General features: G+C 33.9%; 1 protein-coding gene across 1 annotated transcript in view; it reads left to right on the top strand.

The window, feature by feature from the left end:
* The window catches only part of LOC115453761 (suppressor of lurcher protein 1-like), a 332327-nt gene that overhangs the window by 265081 nt on the left and 46123 nt on the right, over window positions 1–21123 (top strand). The window contains exons 9-10 of the mRNA XM_037440969.1: window positions 2441–2563; window positions 4723–4794. Of these exons, the coding sequence (XP_037296866.1) occupies window positions 2441–2563; window positions 4723–4794 (195 nt within the window). The remainder of the gene's footprint in view (window positions 1–2440; window positions 2564–4722; window positions 4795–21123) is intronic.

A 21123-nucleotide genomic window follows, 5' to 3' on the forward strand; every position in this document is an offset into this window, starting at 1 on the left:
AGAAATTATTTAAGGATAAAAGGATAAGTAGAGGTAAATGATTCCAACTGCTACTACGTACATGTTGTTGATAGATAAACAAAAGGAAAGTATTTATTCTATCAGTTTGGTAGAACGGGAACACAAAGAAATTTACTTGCATATCCACACTGTCAATCAGCCTGTCGCTGTCCGCACTGAACGAAGGCCTCCCCAAACGACCGCCAACCATCCCGGTCTTTAGCAGCCCGCATCCGTCCGCTACCCACCACCTTTCTCAAGTCGTCGGTCCATCGTTCAGTAGGGCGTATTACACTTCTTCTACCTTATCGCGGTCTCCACTCCAGCACCTGTCTGCTCCATCGACCGTCTCATCCAACACTGTTATTACTAAAGATTTTTTGTGAGTCTACATTCTTAAATTCGTAGCTCTCCTCTCTTCAAACTACATCCCAGAAACGATAGTTTAAAATTTCAAAACATAAACCGTAAACGAAGTTTACAGCCTTTTCATACTCGCTCTTTTAGTATTTATAAAACATAGAAATCTTAGATGTCTATCCAGGTTCCTTTACAAGTAAATATCCTTCGATATAGTCAAGCTCGTAGTAAATAAATTGTATTTACATTCAGTTGTTCCCCTTCTATTTTCCTAAAAACATTACTGATATTACATATCTCCATACCCACTATAGCGATCCCTTCCACTTACGTGTACGCCAAAGGAAATTCACTTTGTTTTGTAGTGTGTGATACACGACGGATTTTGCATAAAAGTATAAAAGGTAGATCTATGCTACTATAATCGATCCAATAATCGATTAGTTCTGGAATCGATTTTAGTAGCCTCACTATTTTTAATCGATCTAAAATAAATTAACGCCCTTATTATAATAGTTTAGGTGCGGTGCTGATCTTATTTAAACTGAAGTGGGGGACATTCGTATCTAAAAAATCAAAGTAGCGTTAGAACTTACAACAAAATCTACCACTTTTTTATATACATACCTAAGTCTTTTTAAAAGCTTAAATCGATTCTGCGACTGTAATCAGAATCGATTCCCAGCTATACGTTTTGCCACATCCCTAAGACAAAGCACGTGACGCCCGTATTTCACGGAAGCAACGTATTTCCGGCGTTCCGCATCACATTTCAACTATGCACGGTGTTTCTTTCACGAACATAATCTGTGAACGTTGATATTCCCGCATTCCGGGGTCGGAACGCGTAGCTTATGATACGTCCGATCTGATTTCTGCACGTTTCTGTTCAAAACCGCAAACTTGCAAAATGTAGTTTTGTTTGGCAATTTATAGCCTGAATTTCAAAGACTGTATAGCCTAGGTCTAGGTTAAAGGGCTCCTTTTTCTACACTTAGCCCAAAGCAATTCGGTTCGTTGTGCGTGATATGCCAGTTATACGTCTAGCCAGCCCAACTCCTTCCAGAAGCGCAGGATAAGATGATATAGTGTTAGTAAGTCAAATTAATAAATTTCAAACAACTGTTTATTAATGGTGTAATTCTATATTATAATCCTCGCGTAAACATAGTATACTAAACCGTAAAAAAATACTTGAATAAAATATCTATAATAGGTAGTTAATATCTTATCCTCTTCCAGAGACAATCCTGAGTCGAGGTTCGTAGCTCGTTAGTGCCCTCTGCATGGTCGCTTTAACTTTCAAGGGTTGCGAGCGCCTAATGTACTCACCTAAAAGTCCGGTGTGTTTGTATAAGTCGGCCCTTGCTAGGCCAACAAACATATAGTCAGGGTATAAAAAAAATATGCTATAAACAAAGTCCCTATTATTGCGTTTATAAATTGCATTTTTCATTTAGATGAACAAAAACCACTACATCACCTAGCATTATAACTCTAGTTTACAGTTACATCACATTAACTTCACATACTTCCTTATACGACTTGAGAAGTCGGAGCGAAGTGGCGGAGTGGAGTATATTCTCGTTTCCTTACTGTTAACTTATACAGAATGTGAACCCATTTATATTAGCCTTTTTGTATGCGTTTGCGCGGTGTCGTTATTTTTCACCGCATTAGCCGCCATTTTTGTCTCCTTTTGCAACGAAATAGCTTTAATATAGTAAGTACACCTACTGTTTTTCTGATATCTTGAGTCAGAGATTTTGAAAAGGGATAATAGCAATCTTATTGAGGTTAAAATAAGGATCAATTCGTAGACTAATATAAATAGTCTCCACATGCCAGTAAAAATTATTTTATTATTTATGCAGATTGTATGACAATACATGTATATGTACTATTTTTCCGCTATCTTGAATTAGAGGTTTTAATGAGGATAATAGGAATTCATAATGGTTAAGATAAGAATGAGTTCGTAGACTAATATCTATAAATAGGTTCCACATTCCAGAAAAAATCTTTTGTATATTTATGCAGATTGTATGACAAAACCTTATGTATCTTCAACAATTTGCAGGTTTCGAAGTGCTGTCAACAGGCCCCGCGCTGCTTCTGCAGTTTACTGCGAACTCCGCCACTCCTGGCCAGGGGTTTGCAGCCACCTTCCATTTCCAACCACCACCAGATTCCACAGCTGCTGGTTAGTTTGTTTTTTATAAAGAAAGAAAATATGCGACGGTGAACACTTCCATATGGTGGGCTGTCGGGTCATCTGTCTTCAGATGCAAGTAAAACAACCGTGTTATTTGTTAGAAAATGTTTCCTCGTGAATAAATAATTGGGAGGGTGTTACGAAATTTAAAAGAAGAAAATAGAATTGAAAATCTTGTGTAAATTACATCGAATCCAGGAATATTTTACATAACTACAGAAGAACGAAATACAATTAAAATAAAAAAATAGGTATAGCAATAACATACAAAGATTCAATACGTGAAATGTTTGAACGATTTAACAGTAATTATTTTAATATCCTATTCCATTTAGGAGTCCAAAGGTGTAAAGGATGTACAAAATATCTCTAATTTTCTGTGTTGAACTTTAAGAAGTAGGTGTACTTTATTTAACGCTCAAAGCGCAATGCAGACAAGAAAATGAAAAGAGAAACTTTAAGCAGCGATAATATTTTTTTAATACGTTCACGACATAGTGGTCCCACTGCACCTGATGGTAAGCAAAATGGGGTCCAATAGAATGTCGACTGACGAGAGATGATTACCCCTCGGCAGTCGACACAATTATGCCGGCCTGTTGGAACTTAATATACACAGGTTAATCTCGGACTCGACACACTTACGTGAGCCACTAAGGCGGATTTGAATACCTTTTGTACCGTAGTCGCTATCCATCGTATCTCCATATATGTAGGTACCTATATATTAAAATATCGTTAATATATTTTTATTAGAAATTATTTCGTATGTATTTGCTAATATAACGTTGCATTCTGAATGATAAATTGCTCACTTAATTATCACAGAATTAGATAAGTACTCATATTAAAAGGTTCTTGACCGCTCGTATAAAAACTTTGATAATAAGTAAGTAGGTACGTATATAAACTTTCATACATTTTTCGTTTATCTACGTATAAAATAACATGACGAAATCGCATAGTAGAATCTCTCATACAATATTATGATACGTAAATAATCCTACTATGATGGATATAGATACCTATAGCATATTAAATATTCTTATTCCAAATGAATTTTGGGCGTAAATCTATCTGAATACAAATAATATAGACTAGGAGTTTGATACAAAATTCATAATACAAATATAGAATACTGTATTGCTTTTTATTCGATACTTCTACAAAATGCTTGTTACACTCAACTGAACAATTTTTATTACAAAAAATGTATCCATTTCTCACGTGAAATTTCGTTCCAATTTGTCGCGAGCGTCTTGTAATAAATGCGACCGAACCAGTTAAATTTGCGATTGCCGCCAACAAAGTATGAATAGGAATTTTGGCTGAGGTCCAGCGACCCCTTGCTGGTGCCACTAGAAATAGCAAGCGGCAGGATCGTTACAATGTAACAGTTTAGGAACATGAATGTAGGACTAAACAAGATATAATAAAAAATACAAGGTTTTTTGTGTAAATACCTCGTTCATTTATTACCATACAAGCGGAAGTTCACTATAATCTACAAAAATAAAAATCAATGTATGTAAAAGCTTCACCTCAACCAATTTGGGGTCATTCGTTTATTGTTTTATTCGTAATTGCCAGGATAAAGTCTGTGTGGAGTAATAATGTTGGAAAATCAACGGAAAAATACAGGAAGTTGATTTTTTTTATATTTTTGTATGAATATCTTTTTCCGAAGTACCTTCAAGTGAATCTCCCAAACCACCCTACTTACTTAGTTGATTTAAATGAGATTTTGCTTAGAGAAAGTATCTTAGATTTTGTGAATGCGTTGGTTGAGTTTTGGACCCGATAAGTGACATTGTAGTCGACTTTAAAATATGAAAGTAAAAGTATGAGGTGATGTGTGGAAGGACAACATTTGTCGATCTTACTAGTGCTATAATATAAAATTATTGTTGTTGGAAAATTATATTGCACAAGCTAATATTGGCCAACGCCATCTATGACAAATATTTTGAACTACATGCGCAGTTACATAAATACCGCATCATACCTATTGCGGTACAACGCCATCTATGATAATAAGTTAGCATTTCTGTTTCATCTTTCTGAGTATATAACTCCAATCTGCCCACTAGAGGGTGTTAATATGAAGAATATTTATTTGCTATGAAAACGTTTTTTTTCTTTTTCAGATTCAGATCGACTATTGAAGTTAAGTTTTGGAAAAGCATTCGAGTCTCTTGGACCAGAAGTTAGCGCCACAAGTAAGTACAAATAAATTCAATTTTGATTTTAGCAGGACAACTGTTCGGTATGGCCGGAAGATGCAACTTCGATTATTGCTCGCCTCTACATGTTTATACTATTTTGCCGCACTTTCCCTATATGTATATTATGTATGTAATCTACTAGATTATTAACCTCACCTAAATATTGTTTTTATTTTAGGTAGCAAATAGACAGATATTACTTAACGAATGTAAATAAACCCTATTAATTTACCGAAAAATTATAATTAATATCTGGCACTTAAATATATCGTCATTGCAAACCACAGTATTATTTCAAACCTAACTCTTTAAGCGCATACGCTTAAAGACGCTTAATACCATAGTATTTACTGGAAATTTACGATATTCTATTTTTAAAATTTGATCAAAAATTTTATTACTCTAACCTTTTTTGTGTTTTATGATGATTCTTACCCTTGAAATTAACTTTTTACGGTCAACATTTTCCATAATATTATAATACATTTTTAGTATATTTATATTTTTTACGCTATAATGCTATCATCTCTAGATCATAATATTATTTATTCAACATAATTGTCTTTATTATTTACTATAATACTTATCTATGAATTGATTATTATGAATCTACTTTGATCGAATATAAAACACGGCGGCCAATCCTCAACGGACCATATACGCAGGAGATATTACAGTGGACAAGTGTGAGTGCAAAACACAGACGCACTTTCTGTTCCTTCACACTTTTAATCCGGGGAGACGGCTATTCGACATAACTGAAAAGAGATCAGATGCAGGACCAACGACTTTACGTGTTTTCCGAGACACGAGGGTATCACACCGCAAACTTCCCGAATCAGAGCAGCGACTGAGTAATTTTTAAGATGGAAAAACCCAGTCTTCCCTTCGTCAGAAACTATGACACAATATTTAAGCACTTTCACAACAATCCACAATTACGTATTTTACGACAATCTTTCATACAAACGTTTTCAATCGTTGCGATCAAAACATAGTAAATATGAAATTCCATCTTCAAATAAAACTTTCAGCTAGGTTGCCTCCAGTACTTGTGATTTTTCTATTTCAACCTCGAATAAAATATGCAAATTCTGAATGCGATCATCCGCTACGAAGGATAGAATTTAAGCGAGGTTTAGATTAACAGTAAAACTTGAAGAAGTCGATTTCCGCAAGCATTTTTTTACAGTGTAAGCAATCATGGCAAGCTAACTTCTGCAAGTTTTGAAGCTTGCCAAAATTGCGGCAAGTCGCATGAGAAATAATGCCGCATGTAAACGCATGTGGCTTTTCTAAAATGATGTGTATATTCTTTGTGAATTATCACTTGCTTTAACGGTGCAGGAAAACGTCTTGAAAAAATCTGCATACCTGAGTAGTTCTCTGTAGGAATTTTTAGGGTCTGTGAAGTCTACCTATCCGTACTAGGCCAGCGTGGTAGACTAAGGCCTTATCCCTCTCAGAAGTAAAGGAGGCCTATGCCCAACAATAGAACAGTATATAATACAGGGTTAATATTATTATTATGTAAACGCATTTCGAAGTTTTTGCATGAAATATTGCTGCGCGAACTCGATGGTATAAACCTAGCTATTTGATCAAAGATTTTTATCGTAGTGTTGGACCTTAGTAAACCGATATTTTCGACGAAGTTAAACTCTGCATGTACTTTAAAAATTCAGGAGGTTCAGTGACTTTTACAAGGGTATAAGAAAAGTGACAAGACAGTTTCTAAGGCCTTGGGTTGCAAGTCAAGGTCGGACAAACTTGAGTTAACTTTTTTAAACTCGATGTACTTAGGATGTGGCACGACAAAATAATTGTGGTATAGATGAAGTGACGCAGACAATCGTAGGTTATGTTTAGCTTTCTTTATAGTAAGGGTCAACGAGCAAGTGGCTCGTTTAAAATTGAATTTTATGGTATTGTGGAAGATTGTGCGCGGCAGGGACCCCTACCACTAGGTGGCAAAATGCTTCGTTTCGCCCCAATGACGTAAAGAAAAGATATTGCTACCAGCTCCGCTTTTTTAAATGTTTTGTTTTGACTGAAAGAGAGACTAGATTTTCCATGAATAGATATGCTTTCAGTCCTTATAGGTCGAGTCTAAAGAGTTCATACACTCGAAATTAAACTAATTTTTGGATTCTATGGCGGTGAGTATTTTATTTTTCTCCCGACGTTTCGAAGACCTTGCAGCCTTCATGGTCATGGGGGGCCTATGGCCCCGCTAACTATAATATAATACTAACCGCGATACAATCCGAAAATTTGTTTAATTTCGATGTCTAACATTCGCGTAAACATAAAAAATCATTAGTTCATACACTGTTATATTCTATGCTATAACATACCTACGTCTACTACTTACTGAACAAAACATAATCAGTCTAATAACAAAACTCAAACTATTATTAAAAGACAAAAATCCCGAAACAAAAAATGCCGAACATTAACATGTCACAGCTCACATGCATTCAGGCCGCGTGGCCAGCTCAAAGGGAATAAAACATCTCTTAGTAAATAAATGAGCGGCATGCACCAAGCCACAAACACTCGGGGACTGTAAAATGCCGAGAATTTTAGACCTAGGCAACAAAACACAAATGTAAATATTTAAACATAATACGTTCGTATTTCGACATAGCAAATCCGTCATATAAAATGCTGCTTGATGCTAAAATACGATTGAAAAGGCAAAGTATGTCTTAGCGTACATATTTTATGATGCCGCTACGTATAGTGCAGTTATGTTACTTATGAATAGCTTATAGCATTGCAGGGTTGTTGAATAAAAAACGAACTAAAATATTGTAAGTTATTTTTTTTAACTTATAAAGCTGCAGGACACAAGTCCTAAATGCGCAACTCACATAATGTTTTGTTAATTTGTCATTTAAAAATTAGAATTGAAAATAAAATCTATACATATAATATGTATAACAAAGTCACAGAAAAAGTTCTGTCTGTATGTTATCAATTTTCTCAAATTCTACTAAGCGGATTTTTATGAAATTTCGTATGGAGATAGTTTAAGAGACGGGACGGTTATTATATTATGCTACTTTATACATTACAGGCTACTTATCTATCCCGGGAAAATATATAGCGGGACTTTTATCCCGAAATACTCCTTCACGCGGCCGAAGGCGTGAGCAAAAGCTAGTACAATAAAAAAAACGAAAATGCTTACGATTGTAGAATTCTTACTTTCTCAAATGTTGTATTAAACTGATGTACAAAACAGCCTTCGATGTGAATTATTGATTGGCTAATATCCATGGTCATCTACTGATTGTAATATAAGAAAAAAAAAATAATTAGGGAATTGTTAATTTTGTTGTTTGAGCAAAACATGCATCTTGATTCATCCATCGAATTAATCTGTTCGTTGTGTGTTAAAATTTTATTAACTAGAGTAGATGGAGACTATGAAAACACAAATAAAAAAGAAATCTCCACAATTTTCTCTTTTAACGCTAAAACGAACAATTGCCTCTACCCAATTAAACTTTAATGCTGAAGTGCTTTGTCATAAAACCGGCAGAAGTCAACTTTAAAATCAGACGGTATTCAGTTTGCGTCGGGGACTTTGTGCCGTAGTTTTCTTTTCAAATTTCTATTAATAACTGTATTATTTAACGTATTTTGAGTATAGAATAATTTTGTAATTACAATTGCCTGCCTGACTAGACTGCCTCGGTGGCGTAGTTGTATTGCATGTCCGGTACAATAGCGCTCTGAGGTCCTGGGTTCGAATCCCGGTTCGGGCAAAGTGATATTTGGGTTTTTCTGCTCAGTATCAGCCCGGACTCTGGAATAGGCGATAGGCTCGCCCCCTGTCACATCATGGGACGGAACATACTTGGCGAAAAGTGGGTGCCCTAGTTGCGCCTCTGCATACCCTTCGAGGATAAATGCGTGATGTTATGTATGTATGTATGTATGTAATTACAATTGATTGGTATTTGATTAGACGTGCCCAAAATATACAAAGACAAGAATATCGGTCACTATAAATCATCTTGTGGCGTATCTACCTACCTTTTCAGCTACAAAAGCGTAAGATTACGCTTTATTATGAAATTTTAATATGTTTGCATCAAAATGTTAACCCGGAATCAAAGTCCTTTGTGAATCATGCATTAACCGAGACAGTAGTATAAGTGACTATGCAAAAAATATATATATTCCCTAGCATTACTATTTGGAAAAGATAAACCAACACATCTCAAATATCAACACAATATACTATTCATGATCTTAATACATCAATGATTATTCGCTTGAGACCTATTCATCCTGATATCTGTTGCTAAGTCTAGGTATTGTTTGAATACTGCGATGTATTGAAACCAAGAACGGTCAGATCCCCGAGGCACGGAGTTCAATCTATATTCAGCTATTAGGGAAGACTCTCCGTTTGTAATTCAAATACGTAAATAAATCAATCACTAAGTTTATATTGCTTTATATATATCCATGCAATGGTAATTTGTAGAAGATTGCCTCCAACAATAAAATCACCAATAGCATATTTTCCTATACTGCCGTGCTAAGTGCAAAAGCGGTATGTCAGGGAAACCTTATTTCGAGATAATCGAGAGTTTTGTAAATATAGTTTTATAGTTTTGTATGTAAAACTGAGATAGAGAAACTCTTTTAAGGTTTTTTTTAACAAGTTCTACACAAGATACCATTATTTAGATAAGTTCATTCGATGGGTATTTCTTTAACCTATCGGACGACATAAAAATCAAGATTTCGATTTTTATTATGATACCGCTTTTGAGCTTAGCACGGTAGTATATGTGGTTTACTTTCACGTAACGGAACATAATTTTAACAATATTTTTATTCGTAATAACAGCATTAAATCGGTTGAGAGTTGAACTATTTCGTATTTGAAATATTACAGTAAGCAAGAATGAGCAGGAATGAAGTTTGCTATATTGATTTCTTATGTTTACGTGAATGTATGACATTTTATATTATAATTTTGCCGACGCTTCGGAGACTTTGTAGCCTTCATGGTCATAAGGCGGATTATGGTCGTCCGAGAAGACAACATTTTAAAAATAAAAAAAACACGTCTCGTCACATTTCGCCGAACTCATATCCATCATCGCGTCTATCGCGCCTCGCATTAGAAAAATCTTAATTTATTTTGATCAAAGACGAGGAATGGGCAATAATGTCACTTATGCTGGGTCATCTCGACCTTGCGCTAGTAAATGAAATCACATACCAACCTTAACTCCACTAACACTGTGTCAAAAATTATTCACGAGTAACGCATATTTTCACCAAAAATACAGGTATTGTTTTTCTTTTTGGTTCTCTTTTAACATCTTGTAGTTTAGTGCGAATATGGCGTGTGCGTGAGTTTATTTTTGACTGAAAGTGTGATGTTTCCACTACGAATTCTTTTAAAGCATTAGTATTGGCATTAGGGCTTGTAAAATTAAAAGTACATTTTATTGATATTTATTTTGTTCGAACCAGCATTATTTAATTTTACATCGACGGTTCAAGAAATTCCTTATGGAGTGATATTTTCAAGAAGATTACTATGTGATTTCATTTAGTAACGCATTGTTTAAATAACCCTGTATATAAGTATGTAGTAAGTAAACTCTAGCAGCAATAATCACCCTCAATACCCCAGTTTATTCGCCCGTGTCCGCCTTTGAAGAATGTTTGTTGCGCCCGCGGCAATCTCACCGACTGGAAAACGCAATGGCAAAGTTATCACACTTGTACAAGTTTGCCCACAGTAATATCGCGTCAAAGAATTTTATGTGACTGCCGATAAATGTAGAAAATAAAAAACAACTAAAAAGTCGCTCTTCCATTTTTAAATAGTATTTAAAACAAAATAAAAGCCACACTTTAGGGTAAAATATTGAAAACAGTCAAATCTAAAAACTATTTTTTGATTACATGAAACATAGCAATTACACATTATGATACATTTTTTATTATGTATTAAATTTAAAGTTGTAAAAATGTCATTGGGTACAGATATAATATTTAAAATAGTTTAGTTTTCAACTAAAGATGTCATTATGCCATTATTATATACCAAAATTAAAAGTAGAAACGAATATTCATATTAACTAACATGAGTTTTTGATGCCGCGCTATGGCCGAATTGGTTGAGTCATATTAAAAGAACGAGTTTAACAAATATTATCTTAATACTTTGTGTATTACATTATGAATCTCCCACAGAAAGGTTATGAATTGTACAGCGGGCGGCTGATTGCGTCTCGTCCAGTTTTTGCTAGTTAGCAACCGCAAACAATCCCAGTTTACACTAATTGTCATGTTTACACACTTTCCAACACTATTGGTCAGTTGTTTTAAAAATAGTTTTGTTGTTTGTTGTTCCGTTTTGGAAAACATAATTTATATTTGGTTTATGTGGAATTTTCGCCGCTAAATTATTTTAGATAGGTGGTAAATTTACTTATAAAATATTTGTTTACAATATACATTGTTAATTTTTTAAATCTTAAATCATAAATACGTTTATATTCGGTAATAATATTGAATACCTATATAAAATTAGTGGTCGTCCAGTGTTTTAAATTCGACCGTCGAATTTGACATATTTGTATCACAGACTATACAAAAATGTTATATTTCTGTAATCTTCTATATGAACTTTATTTATGCCAAATCACAGTCCTCCGTGCGCGCAATGTACTTCAAAAAGGGTACAAATTGTTTACTTCACGTATTAATATATAAATGTGTAAAATGCAGAATGTTATATAACTTTTTCACCGTCCATTGAACCGTTGTGTTTTAGCACTTGCTATAGATTTTTTGGCTAAATGACATTTTAATTGCTAGCCTTTTTTCATCCTGGTAAATATACAAATAATGAAGAGTATATTAGTTATAAAACGCGCACTAAACGACTGAGCCAATAGCGATAGAACAAAATTTCTAGTATTTGTTAAAATGAAAACTATGTTAAAAGAATGTTAGTTAGGTTAATATATATTTTTTTCTTATATATACCTATATATGTATACATTACTACTATTTATATACTATACTATATAGTATTTATATAGTTTAAAATCGTATTTCGAAAGTATAAAGTAACAATACAAGAATGAAAAACATAATCTTTTAAAACAGTTTAATAAAAATAATACATTTCCTTTTCCAGCTCCTATTAACTGTAAACACAGATCCCCTAAATCTATTAACAGACCGATCGGTACCAAACAACAGATGCAGTCGGTATGTCAGATATTCCAGTCCTGTACTGAGTTTGCATTCTATAGTCGAGGCGAATAGACATCGACTTCAAAGCCTAGCTGAGTTTGCACCACGTCGATCCGTCCGAAACGTTTTTCCTGCTACAATGGAAAGTCGCCAAGAATTGAAGCACCCGCAAAGCTTCGAATAGGCCGTTTCTTGAATTGCACGATACATTTTTTTATGTGTAAAATTCAATTTGGTCGATTTTTACATGTCCTGTTCAGACTCCATTTTAAAACTTATGTACATATCCCGTATAGGTTAATGACTATTGTTTTTTATTGACATTTCGGCATCATACGTATACGTACATAGCATGCCAAAGTGAAAAATCAATAACAATATTAATTCCCTATTTTCCTTTCTATCTATCTTTGCGCATCAATTGCAGGACGAGTAATTCGCTCATATAGTAAGCAAGCCCAAAAACAACATTTTGCGTTGTACTATACTACCTTACAGTGCAGAAGAATACAATTTTCGGAACGGGAATCAGACACAACTTATTGGTACGAATAATATGAGTAAATACACTCGGGAAATCGTTCTCATGATAATAAGATTTTACTTAAATTACGAAAGAGAAGCCGGCAGAAATCATGTTGTATGGATCCTACGCTACTACTACCTTATCATGCCACTAAATATTAATGGTCTTATTCATAATAAAACCCTTATCGAAGGTATAAATCGCAAATAGTTAAAACGTCCTCTAAGCTTATCGAGCCTTCGATAAAATTTCTTATTCATAATGGTTTCGTAAACCTCCGATAACAAAAAGGCCTTTAAATGTGCACAATGTTGCCATTTCGTAGAAAAAAAAAATTAAATAAGTTCTACCAATTACTACCAAGTCTTGTCTCTGGAAACAGACAATAAAAAAATTGTCTAGTCATTGTCACAATGGCGTTTGTCAAAAAAGTAAATAAAATAAATACAGGAGGAAGATTTATTTGATGTTCTCTAAATTCTTTGTAAAACTTGGAAGAACGCAGGCAGCAAATTGCGATAAAATGAAGAGAGATAAAATAGAGAAGTGAAATGTAGTTGGAGGAAGACAAGGTTGGTGCAGCTCTTTTCTGTATTTGAACGTTTGCGCTATGCATTCCTGCATTACTAACTATTGCTTTTTTACAAGATTTTGTTGAAGTAATTGATTAGGGAGCGGGTTCATACCCGGTCCCTCTCGGTAAACCAAAACCCTCCCTAAAAGAATATGAATTCTTGAACGTGAATGTCGACACGAACTACAATTTCATATAGATGTCGTAGATTCATTTGGGGAGCTGTGCTAACTGAAATGAAATATTGCTACTCTTGCAATACGCACTATGATAGCCACTCTTAAAATATTCATATAAATAAAATATTTGAATAATATACAATAGTGATTATGTACCCTGGTGGCATTTAGTACAAATAATAAAGTTAAAACAGCACAATTAAATATAAAAGGAATAAATCAATTTTATTTTTTTAGATCATGCTCATTGTGCCTCCTCAGAACCCACTTCCAATAGAAAATATAAAGGAGATATGTATGTATCCATTTTATGCTATAATCATGTAGGACATTGTTGTTTTAGGTAGGTCATAAGTAAAACATTTTTGAGGTCTTTATTAGTTAAAATAACAAATAAAATAAATAAAAACCTTTATTTATCATGTAGGCATATATATAAAAGGCTCTTATGACAAGTCATCATATAATCAAATATGATTTACAATTTGTAAAGTACACAGATTAAGGCATGCATATGATGCATTAGTATACTATACTCGTAATCCACCTCCACCTGGAAATATAAGGGAGGTATTAACAAATCATCATTAAGTAATTTATAATTTATACTATAATCCTGTGGGATACTACTGTTGTATATTTGAATAAACATTTTTTATTTCAAATTATGTTGAATTCTTATACATTGCATAATTTCAGGTTTGTCCCACATCTGCAGAATAAATTGTAACAGTAGAAGTGCAACATGCTATTCAGATGGACAATGAGCACCAGTGAAATAAAAAATCAAAATTGATATATATTAATAAAAGAAAAATATACATTTTATTAAAATAAATGACAATGACTAACTTTAATTATGTTGTATAATTAGTTACCTTTCAGTGTGAACAACTTTAATCTAGATTTTGGTTCAATGATGATAATAATTGATTCTGACACCTCTTCAATATTGGAAACATTGTTCTGTGGCATATATTTCTCTTTGAGCAATTGCAATGTTGTGCAACACTGTAAGAGCCACAACAGTAGTCTTCACATTGCCAAATTTAAGATATGCCATGTTACAGACATTGAAAATGCTGTTTCCACACACCAAAGTTCTTGTTGCAATATCCGGGAGTTATGAGTGCTGCTTTGCCATCTAACAATCTCTCTGATCTGAAGATTAGCATCACAAGTCACCTACAACAAACCTTTAAATCTTATGAACAACAACATTGAGGAAATAATATCCTTTTCTATATAATATTAGGCTGCATCACAAACCATATTTTTTATTGTATATGGGTGTAATAAATACAACCAATTATAGATGGGAAGTCTTTTACGTGGTGAAATTCCAGCCTTAACAAGGGTTCCTCTGAAAAGAAGTGGGGCATAGTTATAATCTGCAACATGTTATAAGTACAAGCGCACGCTCCACTTTGCTACATATACCACTGGAAGTGGCTTAAGATAATCCATAGAGGTCTCCAACATCTTACATCTATTAAAAAAACTAATCTAAAAGTAGCTCATCATTAGGTATACGTATTTACCGAAGTCTGTATAATATGGAATAGAATTAACTTACTTCATGACGATCGCAACATGTCAATGCAGTTAATTAATACTTGCAATTCTGGTGATCTGCCACAACCTATACGGTGAAGCTGCAACTCTTCGCGGACTATCAGTCACTTATAAATGCAGCCGTATGTTTGGAAAAATAATACCGTTTACGGAATTCATCATTATCCAGAGAAAACCGATCGAATTTCTGACGACACATTTTTTTACCTAAAGCAGCCTGGCTTGCATTTTTAATACGTAACTAAATAAAATTACTTCTTGAAACGAAAATGATCGAAATGTTGTATGCTTCTAAGTACACACTGACTTTGGCAACAAGCGTCAAACACGGGGGTTAGGCTCGATAAATTAAAGCATCTTTATCGGAGACTTTTAGCGCAATTGAACCATTATGAATACCAATTTTTTACATGCCTCCGATAACGCCCAGATAAACTTCCGATAATTCTAATAGTTTTATTATGAATAAGACCATAAGTCTTATGATATCGATTAATAACATTCTCTGAGATGTCTTTCGAACCTACACTCTTCAACATGCACACCGTTTACCAATATAAATGGACAAAGCAGACGTACTGGCACTTCTTGCACACCTAACAAATAACATAAAATCTATTTTCATACGAATATTATATCCAAAATAAAAATGTACAGAAAACAAACTCAACGTAGTGGAAACACATGAAACTCCACTCTTACTCGGCACTTTGTTTATGATGTACCGAGCCGCTGTTGGTTAGTTTAAAAGTGTATATGAAGTTGTACACTCCGCGTTGGTAAATAAGTAATTACGATTTGCAAGTACAAGTTCTGCTTCAAGACTACGCAATTAGGGTAAATAGATATTTGCGCAGGTATTTCATGTTCTTGGTTTATCTTGTTTTGGGTAATTTGTCTTTGTGCAATAAACGGATCAGAGCGACTACATAAACTGTTTTTAGTCATGGGAAATGTATGTTTATAGTTCAATTGACTTTCATGTTTTCAAACCTTTACAAAACGAGGCATTAGTTCTAGTTTGCGATCTAACACTTCAGCATAATAACATTAGTATTCATACAAGCATTATATTTTTGTTAATAAATTAACAGTATTATAATCCTTTGTACGTGTATATCCCTTGATCCCAAGCCTCTGGCATTATGAGTGAATTTCGGTTGTAGTCCACAATTTTGCACTAATGCGGGTTGGTAAACATCATTAATTAGGTAAAGTTTTGTTCGTTAATCGGATGAGTTGTATGCATCCTACCGATTACAAATATAGTTTTTCATTGCTCATCGTTTTTAAACTACATTTAACGTTCGGTTCAGTTTAAAATTCGAAAAACAGTTTTGAATTTTTTAAATAAACGTAGTTTGTCGTTCGTATACAGCGATGATATATTTATAGATATGCTTTTATTTGTAGTATTAACAGTAGTCTATTTAAGTGCCTACAGCATCCTATAAAAAGATCTGTAAAAGCGGCTTCTATATAATTTAAAATACATTTAGGAATTATTTGTTTCATGCTGTTTATTTTACAAAGATTATCTTTGCAATATTTAAAGAAATATGAAGTTGTTGCCGCTTGCAATGAAATTAAATTGCATAAAATCAATCACTGTTTTGAATTGAAACCATCTTTAAAACACTCAGGCCAAAGAAAATATAATCAGTATATTTACTTAGACTCTTTTGAAGCCAATCTAGCTTAGATTTATATATAGATTTCGCCTTTATCCAGGTCTTAAACTGATGTACATACAACAAAATACTTTACTACGTAAAACCAAATAGGCAATCAATACGCTCTCTAGCAGTCTAATAACCCGTTCGTAAATCCAGAAAACCAAAGCAACTTCAAGCATAAAACAAGCAGCTAAAATATTTACGTTATTTTCCACAATGCTCAGATTGTCCACTGTCCGCGCTTTTCCCGCTGAATAATGGATATGCCAATGTGTGGTCGAGTGAGGCCACTACATCTGACAGATCTTCCAATTACCTGCCTACGATGCCACTTGCAGATGTTGGACAGCGTCAATATTGAAGTTAATGTTTGGCCTGCAATCTGCATCGTCAATGTTATAGATGACTGCATTTATTAAGATATAAATGTAATAATTCTGAAAAAGAACATTGGCATTATTTGTTCATGGAATCCTCAAGCGTTATAACATATATAACCTTCTTTTAACCTTATAGATGAATGAGATCTTCTACATAATATGTGTCCATACAAATGCTTCCATTGGTTTATGCATAAAAACAACCATCCAAAAACATTAATTATAATAACAATTATATAATTTTTTCCTGCAAAAATCACGGCACGAACTTCGGTATTTTTAGAAGGCTTGCGTAGATCTATAGATCGGCAGTCGGCACGAAGGCCGTTCCTTTTGGAAGACTAGCGTAGGTCTATGGATCGGCAGTCGGCACGAAGGCCGGTCCTTTCAGAAGTCTTTCATGGGTCTACGGATCGGCAGTCCACACGAAGGCCGGTCCTTTCAGAAGTCTTTCATGGGTCTATGGATCGGCAGTCCGCACGAAGGCCGGTCCTTTTAGAAGTCTCATGGGTCTATGGATTGACAGTCGGCACGAAGGCCGGTCCTTTTGGAAGGTCTGTGTAGGTCTATGAATCGGCCGTCGTGTCGACGAAGCCTGGTCCTTCTGGAAGACTAGTTTGGAAGTAAGTATATACTTAGTATAAACAACATAATATAAGATATTTTTCAAAGTAAAATACGAATTAAATCCAATATATTACTCAGATTAGCATTCTACAAAAGCTTAAATCCGCACTGGCCAGCACGTGTTGTTAAAACTCATGCGTGTATCAACAACATTTTTTTCTTTTGTAGTGCACTGTTATAACTCTGCATTCCCCCGGCCAGTCGTAAAAACTAAGCTAAATACATTTTGCAGCTCGTGTAGCCACTTTACAGTGCTGGAATAACAAGTATATTACTTTGACTTTACATTGGATTAAAGTTATGTGGGTGATGATTTTCGCTCAAATTTATAATCAATTTCAATGATGATTAATATTGGAAATAAACTAATCTAAATAAGTATCCTGATTGTACTCTGTTTATCGCTTCAGTGAAAAAGCGTGGTTAATGTAGTTTATTACCTGCAATAAGTACAAACCTTGTTGATGGCTTAAATCCAACAAATGCTACCAATGTAAGTTTTTTGAAGATGTTTTTAAATTTAGAATGTTAGAATGTCAGAAACGCATTCTATATTTGAGTGGTTATATAATTTCTTAAAATGATACTTCAATGACGAATCGATATTATATTCTACATTATTTAATATTTATTTTTATATGATTTAAGACAAATTGAACACATAATAATTTTTATAAATTCCGGAGAAAAACAAGTAATAATGTATTATGTAATTATATTTATTAGTTAACGCAATTCGAAAATAGAGTAATTTAAATTATCACTTAATAGTAATTTCGTGTAATTCCCAAGGAAGGAATTAGGGCCTTAATCCCCGTTTCCTTGACATTTACAGAAAGGCTTAAATAAATCAACGTCGCTGAGCTATAACAATGTTCAAACTTTAGAAAAAGTAAGAATGAAACTGGCTTACACAGCAAAAGTTTTCCCAAACGTTCCTCTGTGTTACAAAAAGTTTAAGGTAAACATAAAAAACTGTAACGTAATAAGTTACAGTTAACTCCAAATTGCCACCTATTTAATTATTAAGTATGAGCTTGATATAAAAATAAATATTACCTGCGGGCTACGTAATCTATATATTAATACGTGAAGAAAAATTTGTATTCTATTTAAGCAAATTGCGCACATGGACGAGTATGAAATTTGGTTATATATTTTACAAATGCAGAAAAAAAATTTATTTCCTCGGCCGAATTTCTAGTACAAATAAAATCAGCAAATACTCTCAAATACTATGCAATAAAATCAAAATCACATACAGTAAAAAAATCTCGAAACAGTGTTGATTGAAACAATCTCTACAATATCAAATACAACCCCACACACGAACCGATAACAATAGAATGCAAAACAATAACTTTATCAAAACAAAAGAAATCCAAATAAAACTATAACCGCCATCGAATGAAATCGTTTAAAACGTTGAGTAATCGACGTACGAACACAGGTTCACCAACTATCACCCCAACATCAGGTATTTAGGTCAACTGCCGCCGACAAGTTAAATAATTGGAACCACCACGACTAGACTTCGTTTTAACAAACACACACACACACACACACCATCACGCATTTATCCCCGAAGGGGTATGCAGAGGTGCAACCAGGGCACCCACCGTTCGCCGAGTGTGTTCCATCCCAGGATGTGATAGGGGCGAGCCTATCGCTATATCGGGCACAAATTCCAGACTCCGGGCTGATATTGAGCATAAAAACCCAACTATCACTTTGCCCGACCCGGGATTCGAACCCAGGACCTCAGAGCGCTGCCGTACCGCACATGCAGTACAACTACGCCACCGAGGCAGTTTTAACAAACACTGATACCATTTAGCTTTACCTTGTTAATCAGAATCAATATTGACATATCGGCTAATTGCAGAATTGCGTAATAGCTTTTATAATAACTAGTTATAGCTAGATTCAATAATATTGTGTAGATAGTAATATGTATTGTAGAACCGATTCCAAATGTAAAGGCATTGAAGCCATCGTATTGGTTTAGCGGTTGATCGAGTATTCTATTAATTGGATTTGGGTCAAGGATGACATGATATTCATAAGGTAGACTCAATTATTGATATTGGAAATATGGATACTTTAATAGCTGTTACTTTAGCTTTGGCCTCGTGAAAAATCTTTCCCTTCTTTCTATAAAAGTCCACAAAACTCGGTAGCGATTTACACGACGCGAGCGCCATCTTTTTAAGTTAAGATAAAAAATGCCTTTGTTTCCTATAGAAACAAATTTTCTGGTTAAAAGTGGCCTATTTGTTAATCCAGGATATGATCTATCGTAGTGCCAAATTTTATCCAAATCCGTTCAGCTCTTTCTGAGTTTATTTGTAACAAACATCCAATTGTCACTAATTTTCATATTTATAATATTAGTAAGAAGTAAGTTTAGATATTTGGTTCAATTTTCATTAATGTAATATCTACGAAATGCGAACATCGTTGCGATTATATGAAAGGCATTACAGTAAAATCCGGCATCTGTTAAAGTAAAATGTAAATTAATTAAAATATTTTGCTCTATTATAATTATGAACAATAAAAACTCATTAACAACTGTGTATCACGTTTTATGGCAGTTTAATCTGTATGAAAATGTTATAAAAATGCTTATCGAAAACAAACACACCACACACCCATTTAAAGTCGCATTTGTATTAACTTCGGTTAGATTGAACATAATTAATTTAACGTTTCGTACCTTGGCTGTCCTTCGCCAAAATAGAGAGATTATACGAATAGTATGAACCTTTTTATTATAATCATGAATTATAAACCCGTAGAGAGGAACTGACATGTAATACGGACTCTTACATATTGGTCCAGTACCTTTCCAGACGTTTTGCTTTGCCGTAAAAATCACATTACGTTTGAAATAAGGCCGTTTTTCCAAACCAAAGTGTGGAAAAACAATATAGACGTAGCATTGCATTTACATTTTGAGACTTTTATATCTATGTATATGTTCGTATTTTATGAGGATTTTTTTTTATATTATTTATTCCTTTTTTCGTAGTATTAAAAAATTAAGTAGTTTATAGGCAGAAGGTTTCTGTAAAATTTTAGAATATATAACTCACTTAAGTAAAAGCAGATGTAAATTTCAATTGTTTCTTATAGAGTCGTTTCCGTGGTTTAATTTCAATTAGGGCATATGTTTAAAGAAAACAATCTACTCTTGATGTAATTTAGTGCTCAAGTATTGTTAATAATTATAATGTTCTGTATTATGCCTTCTGTTAAACAATAAAAAAATATTTTTAGTTTAGGTCAATATTTTTAAAATATTTTAATGTCTCTTACATTTTATTGGCGCATAGTAAGAGTTAGCAATGCTCCAATTTGTCCCTTCCAGTTGCTATCTACTTGTATTTGATTAATCTAGCTCACCGGCCTTTTTCCGGGGCTGTTCGACCCACACGAAAATGATAAATGAAAATCGAGATGGCCGTGGTCTGAATGAAGATTACTTAGCATCAGCTTTTAGCAATTAACACCTTAGCTTAACAAAACCTTTAAA

This window comes from Manduca sexta, chromosome 21 (genome assembly GCF_014839805.1).
Source record: "Manduca sexta isolate Smith_Timp_Sample1 chromosome 21, JHU_Msex_v1.0, whole genome shotgun sequence".
Taxonomy (NCBI): Eukaryota; Metazoa; Arthropoda; class Insecta; order Lepidoptera; family Sphingidae; genus Manduca; species Manduca sexta.